Source organism: Ranitomeya variabilis, chromosome 5, assembly GCF_051348905.1.
Source record: "Ranitomeya variabilis isolate aRanVar5 chromosome 5, aRanVar5.hap1, whole genome shotgun sequence".
Lineage (NCBI taxonomy): Eukaryota > Metazoa > Chordata > Amphibia > Anura > Dendrobatidae > Ranitomeya > Ranitomeya variabilis.
In genome coordinates, this window is record NC_135236.1 from 542,349,952 (window position 1) to 542,357,589 (window position 7,638).

A 7,638-nucleotide genomic window follows, 5' to 3' on the forward strand; every position below is an offset into this window, starting at 1 on the left:
GTACCTGTTTTGTGTTATGCAGTTGTGTACACCTCTTGTTTGATGGAAAAAAGGCCAACCATGGCCGAAATGTCGCATGTCAGTGTTTTTCATGTGTGTACACTAGTGTCAATAAAACTTTTTTGAACAAGACTACTCAGTGCCTTGGATTTCTGGATTGCTTTGCAGTTTTTGCTTACTGTTGTTTAGGCAACATGCATCCTCTCTCAGGTTCCTTAAAAAATTCGACAGACCTTACGCCAGTGCTCCATTTAGACTTCCATGCATGATCGGGCCCACTATGTTTCTAATTGTTTATATAGGTTTAAAGACAGTTAAGGTATGTGCGCACATTGAGTATTTGCTTGCGGAAACTTCTCCAAGGTTTCTGCATCTCTTGGAGGCAAAAATGCACCCTCAAAAACACGTGTTTTGCTGCGTTTTTGCATGCATTTTTGTACAGCAATAAATGCTTTTTTGAGCTAAATAAAGATATTAAAAAAAAAAATGTTTTGTGATGTAATTTCCCGGTTCAACACCTTCTTTTTCATTCTGATGCAGTGCATCAAGGTAATAGGATTAGGGCTTGGTGTCCGAATGTGACTGCTATCAAGGGCAGCCAGCTAAACACTAACACAGGAAGCAATTGCTCCTGCATTGTATATCGCAGAGCTGTGGTGAGAAAGTTCACCGGAGTTCATTAGCTGATGAGCCCAGGTGATCTCACTTACGGCACCACTGCTGTGTGAGATAGTTTAGTAGTGCTGCTCAGTGGTGCCATAAGTGACATCACCGGAGTTCATCAGCTGATGAACTTGTCTGACCTCTCTCATGGGAACTCACCGCTATACACTGTGGGAGTGATGACGCTCTTTTTAGTGTGTCGCCGGCTGCCTGGTAGAGCAGTCACATCTCCAGATGTGATTGTTGTACAAGTGAGATCACCATGGGACACTCTGGATTACGTGGACTACGGTGGACAAGAGAGCATATATGGTTGTTTATTTTTTATGTTTACAGGAGAAGAGGGCATTGGGAATTGGGCATTTAAGTGAGTATATATTGTGTGAGGCAGTGACAGGTGTTATATGCGAGGGTCACTATGCGCACAGAATCGTATTGAGGCTACGGGAGTGCATTGCAGTCACAGGCATAGCTGTGATTGCAGTGTAAAATAAAAGTAAGTTGGCAGATTTAAGAAAACCTGCCTATTTTTGGAGAAGACTACAGGATGGTAGTGGGGTGGATCGCTTCCTCCTGACCAGGTCTTACAAGTGGTTTATGGCTACAGATTCTTTGTAATAACCCTGGAGCAAAGGGTTAGGTGTGTCAGTCTTGGTTTGCAAGCGGCAGAGCAGGTGGCTCTGCAAAGCTTCAGCCTGTGTGAGGCAAGACGGTGCCAAGTGGAGCCAAAAGGCCTGGCGCCCCTCAGTGTGACATGGTGGTGCAGTCGCCCACGGCAATGTGTCTCGTTACAAACTGTGTTGTTTCCCAGCTGCGTTCCTGAGGATACCATTTGTGTTCCAGTTGTAAGGTTCTTTGGACATTTAAAGGCATTTGTTTTGAACCTTTCGGTGGTCACTGCATGTTTGCACTTCACCAACCCTGCTGCACTACAGTTGTTTTTTTATTTTACATTTTTTATAGGAGACAAGGGCATCAGGGATTTAGTGTTAGGTGAGTATAAGGTGTTTTTACTTCTATTTGAATATGTATTTAATTATTTTAAATGTTTTCTTTTTTTTTCTTTTTCTTTTTTTAACTTTAAGCACAGGCGATGGCTGATGATTACTTCTCCAATCAGTTTGTTATCAGTGACAGCAGACGTAGCCTGATGCGAGTAGAAGTCTCTCATCAGCTGACGCCTCTGACCTGCAGTAAGCTTTTTACTGCAGGTCACAGTCACATCTGCGGGGTCACGCTGACATCTGACGGCATGACCCCATAGCGATCTTACCAATGGTAATGATCTTACCAACGGTAACGTTACCACCGATCAGGACCATTGTGCTGGTGTTTCTTGTGCTGTCACGCAGATGACAGTATGGGAAGTACCATAGGAAGTGTGTAAAAATGCAAGCAAAAAACTCAGCAAATAAACAGCGATTTTGCAAACATTTTTATACCTGCGTTTTCTGCGAATTTGACTGACTCAATTGAAGTCAATGGGTGAAAAACTGTAAAAATCCGCACAAAGAATTGACATGCTGCAGAAAAAAACATACTGCAAATACTCAAAGGAAAATTACTGATCATGTGCACAGCACTTCAGGATTCTCATTGAGTTAGCTGGCATAAGGATTCCCTAGCATTTATGGCCGATTTCTGTACTGAAGAAATGCCACGAAAATGCAACAAAAGCGCACCATGTGCACACAGCCTTACTAGAATTGTGTATAGAGTTAAAAGCTTACTTCATTGAAGTCATTTTAAGAAATGTGTCAAATGTTGCCATTTATGCGGAATTCCCCCTATTTTTTATATTCCTCACTTGGAGCATGTAAATATGACAGCGAGAAAAACACAAGAACTGTCAGAAGTGGTTCCATTAGTGGTTAAACACTGCCTACAGTAAGTAAAAAATGCAAAAAGAGCAGATTTTAAATAAATCCCAGACAGAGCCGCAGCAGGAAGTCCAGGGTAGCTTTGGTTTCAAGTCCTGACCAACAGCAATAATTTGTTTAGCCAGAATGTAGCTCTAACACAGCAATCCCATCCAAGTTCTCTAAATATAACACCAAAGTTTAGTTTTCCCACAAGCAATAAACTGAGGTTATTATTTTTTTTTTTAAGATGACGCTGAATGAGGAATGCATGTTTCTGGAGACTGTAGAGGAGAACAGCTACAATACATACAAGTCGAAGAAATACGCTGAACTGAACTGGTTTGTTGGCATTAAGAAAAACGGAACAAGCAAGCGAGGATCTCGGACGCATTATGGCCAGAAAGCCATTCTGTTCCTTCCATTACCAGTGTCAAGTGACTAGAGACTGCTCAGTGACTACTGTAACTTGCTACGTGTGAGATTGCTGTAAAACATTTCATATTATTAATAGACCAAAGTAAAGTATAAAAGAGAAATGAAAACACACCATGGTCTTACAGAACTGCAGTTAAGGTACCTTCAGACGAAACGATATCGCTAGCGATCCGTGACGTTGCAGCGTCCTCGCTAGCGATATCGTTTCGTTTGACACGCAGCAGCGATCAGGATCCTGCTGTGATGTCGCTGGTCGCTGAATAAAGTCCAGAACTTTATTTGGTCGTCCGATCGCCGTGTATCGTTGTGTTTGAAAGCAAAAGCAACGATACCAGCGATATTTTACACTGGTAACCAGGGTAAACATCGGGTTACTAAGCGCAGGGCCGCGCTTAGTAACCCGATGTTTACCCTGGTTACCAGCGTAAAAGTAAAAAAAACAAACAGCACATACTCACATGCGCGTCTCCCAGTGTCTGCTTCCTGACACTTACTGAGCACCGGCCCTAAAGTGAAAGTGAAAGCACAGCGGTGACGTCACCGCTGTGCTGTTAGGGCCGGAGCTCAGTCAGTGTCAGGAAGCAGACGCTGGGGGACGCGCAGGTGAGCATGTACTGTTTGGTTTTTTTACTTTTACGCTGGTAACCAGGGTAAACATCGGGTTACTAAGCGCGGCCCTGCGCTTAGCAACCCGATGTTTACCCTGGTTACCCGGGGACCTTGGCATCGTTGGTCGCTGGAGAGCGGTCTGTGTGACAGCTCCCCAGCGATCAAACAGCGACGCTGCAGCGATCGGCATCGTTGTCGCTATCGCTGCAGCGTCGCTTCGTGTGAAGGTACCTTTACACTCACTCTAATTATATTCTAGATACCAGTAATAGACAAGGCTTTGGTTTAACATGTACAACTAAATGTGAAAAACAGCTTAAAATAAGGGATGTGCACTTACTCTGTATTATACGTGATCTAAGTAATGCTAGCATTGCATTGTTTGTAACCTTTGTGGAGGAAATAAGCAGTGAATTAATATTGTTGCAGAATGTTATAACTACTATAACTAGTGTGTTAACATTACTAGTGGAAATTAGCTTTAAAGTGGACCTTTCACTGGATTTTTAAAATTTAAACCAATTACGTCATCCAATTGGCGCTGCTCAACTGATTCTAGAACAGTTAATTTATTGTTGACCCTTCGTTCCAATGTTATACTCCGGGTAATAAAGATGCAAGCCCTCCAAACAATTGAGTGTATATCGCAGAACTTCTGTCATACAGGGTAAAATGCAGCCTCCCCCACAGAAAACTTCTGTGGTACATCCCCAGTTGATTGAATGAAAATTTACATTTGGGAAACATAACTTTGAAACTGAGGGGCATGGAAGAATAAAGAACAAACGTTCCAGAATCAGTAGAGCATCACCAATTGGAAGAGGTACTATTTCAGTTAGAAAAAAAATATGAACTGCATATCCAGAAACCATACATTGATTTAATGATGCTAGACAAAAATATAGAAAACAGAACATGAAGTTCCTAGTATTACGTCAACCTGTCACCAGGTTTGGCCATTATGAGATACGACCACCATCTTTCAGGGCTGACAGACAGCATTCTATTATGCTGTATATAAGCCCCCAACCTGACCTGTAAGAGAAGAAAAACAACTTTTACTCACCTGCGAGGCAGTCCGGTCCGAGGGATGTCGCTGGTCTTCGTCCGTTGCCTCCCATCTTCTTACAATCATTGTCTTCCTTCTTGCTTCATGTGCATGACGTAGTCCTGCATCATCCACACAGGGTACCCCAACATCACTCTCATGTGCAGGCATATTTTTCTCCCCTGTTGAGGGCAGATGAAAGTATTGCAGTACTGCAAGGGCTTTTTGACCTTTCCTAGCACCTGCACACCGCAGTTCTTCATCCACACAAAGCAAGAAGGAGGATGGTGATCATAAGAAGATGGGAGGCACCTGACCAAGAACATCGACACCCCTCAGACCTGACTGCCCCACAAGTGAGTAAAATAAGAGTAATTTTTCTTCTTTTTCTGGTTGAGTTAGGTGCATACATATAGCATTATAGCGTGCTCCTATCTTAACTCTTATCTGTTCCCTCCCCTACCCGGGGAGGTGTGAGTCTGAAGTGTATGGGAAAAGACTAACCAGGCAGACAGGGGTAAACAGACAGGGATAAAAGAAGACAACAAGCAAACAAATACACTCACAAAACAACACAGTGGGAAAACAGAAGAAGAATATGAAGGAGAAACCAAATGGGAAAGGATAAGGATAAACATACAAACCAGCTCCACACAGAGCTCTGCTGGAAAACTGCCTACTCCAACCATTGAACTTCTCCTTCTACTCCTAACTGGGAAGTGGAAAAATTATCACTGGTAACTCTCAAGTGCAAGTAGTGAGCGTATATACCAGTGTGGAGTGGCCAACACAGAACAGCTGAAACAATTGAGGATGGAAAGCTCCAGGAGATCAACTGAACTAATTAACCCTTGCAATGCCAGAGCAAGGAAAAACTGCACAGTTTAATAGGATGGAGAAGCACTTCTAATCAGTGCAGGAGTTTGTGCAACCAGACGCCACGATCTTCTGGTCATTCACTGTTGCAGTATCCCCATCACAGTAACAATATATACAATAAGGACTCTAAATAGGAAATTGCTAATATTACTTTACAACAGATGTTCCTTACATGTCATCTCATGTATATCTCTATGCTGTAAGTTTGTTCCCTCATATTGTATCTTGTTTTAAGTTTTATGCGGTTTATTCCATTGATCAATTTGTTATAATGTGTACCTCACTAAAGATTTGTAGGAAATGCTGCAATTATAGAAATTCATAAACTACTACTACTGCTGATAATATTAATAAGAATGAAATACAGCGGTTATTTAGGGTACGTGTCCACGTTCAGGAAACGCTGCGTGTTTGACGCTGTGTGGGGCCGCAGCGTCAAACACGCAGCGTCCAGATGTTCCAGCATAGTGGAGGGGATTTTTTGAAATCCCGTGTCCACTATGCGTGGAAACACGCATCCGTCGGCCCTGCGACTCCGGACATGCTGCACGTCTTTTAAGATTGCAGCATGTCCGTGTTCCTTGCGGCGCCGCTGCGCCGCCGCAAGGAATTACACAGGGCCCTATGCGAGGGGTGCGATGATGCCGGATGTGTGCAATGAACACATCCGGCATCATCGCGTCCCAGAAGGGGGCGGGGCTTAGCGCCGAGCGGGTTTGCCGCGCCAACGATACCGCCGGCCATCCTGATCGTGGACACATACCCTTATCCTATAGACAGAGATAAATGTTTCACTACAACAAGAAAAGCCAAAAAAACTCATGATTTCGGAGGTCTCTTTGATCATATTTTTAGCAGCAAAAAAGCCAAACCCCCCAATAAAGTCCATTACAAATTTGTATTACTTTTCATACTGGACACAATAATGGAAAAAAAAATAAAGTTTAGTTACTCTTTTACAATATTTCTTTGGAGGGAAGGAGAAGAGGATAGAGAAGAAGGGACCATTAGCAGATCTTTTATAGCTGCCTTCTGCACATGAACCAGATCAAATCTTCCATATTGTGAGGTAACAAAACTGTGCTGTGTTTGTGGAAATAAGACAAGCACTATATGATATAATGCACATGCAAAGTATATTATGACTGTAAGTAATCAGTATTGTAATGGAATGTGCTACATTGAGGTGTGTAAAAATGTCCTTGTCATACATGTGAATAAATGTATTATTAAATAATATAAAAATGTAGCATAAATAATTAAGAATGGCAAATCAAAGCCTTGTGTTGTGTTGTCATTGTTTCTTGTTTGTCTTTACTCCACATGTAACATTGTATTAGTTACATTTCATATCCATTGTCTCTTTGAAACAGCTTTTCTATTTGTTCAGTGCAGTGCATTCTCTTATAAAACCCACACTATCTACGAGAAACTATGGGTCCTCCATGAAAAAAATTATTGTTATGGAGGGAATATTACAAGAGTGCAGAATTTTATTTAAATATAATGTATATAATGATATCAAATATTTTCAAAATATCACTATTTTTTTATAAAATCAACACAAAACCTTTCTCTGATTCCTCGCTATCATCTCTCAAAAAACAAGTCTTGATGTGCTATGCCGCTGTAAAAAATGTAGATGTTTGTCTGATAGAAAAACTAATAAAATCCTGTGGTCTTAAAAAGGGTTTATCCATCTCCTAAATTGTTGGCAAATTAGCAGATTATGCAATCATTATATGTTCCATGGGGGTCCAACCTCTATTACAGCGGTGGGGAACATTTTTCTGCCAAAGGTCATTTGCATATTCATATCATCCTTCGGTGTTTTACAAATTTATCAACTTGACAATGACCCTGCTGTATTTGGTCAAACATTTAAAGGGAACTTGTCCTGTTCTTTTTGTGCTTTAATATGGCCCAGCGTGTTGTTAGCGATGCAATGTGCATCACTAACATTGTTTTCTCAAAGAAAAGCTCCCAGTAGGTGTGTGTAAAAACACTTTATATCATTAGTAGTGATGAGCAAGTGTACTCGTTGCGCGGGTTTTCCCGAGCATGCTCGGGTGGTCTCCGAATATTTGTCATTGCTCGGAGATTTAGTTTTTATTGACGCAGCTGCATGATTTACGGCTGCTA

The 7,638-nt window shown here is 41.8% G+C and overlaps 1 protein-coding gene across 4 annotated transcripts in view; it reads left to right on the top strand.

Annotated features, from left to right (window-relative positions):
* FGF1 (fibroblast growth factor 1) overlaps positions 1-7,179 on the top strand; it is a 308,763-nt gene extending 301,584 nt beyond the window's left edge. For 2 of the 4 annotated variants that reach the window (XR_013215832.1, XR_013215831.1), the window contains exons 4-6: positions 2,773-3,092; positions 3,797-5,723; positions 6,544-7,179. Coding sequence is in view for 1 of the 4 variants with exons in the window: in XM_077265843.1 (XP_077121958.1) it covers positions 2,773-2,967 (195 nt within the window). In the remaining 3 variants the exon portion in view is untranslated. Of the gene's footprint in view, positions 1-2,772; positions 3,301-3,796 lie in introns of those variants that run through there. The other 2 variants (XR_013215830.1, XM_077265843.1) reach the window with 2 other exon arrangements.
* The last annotated feature ends 459 nt before the right edge of the window (positions 7,180-7,638 follow it).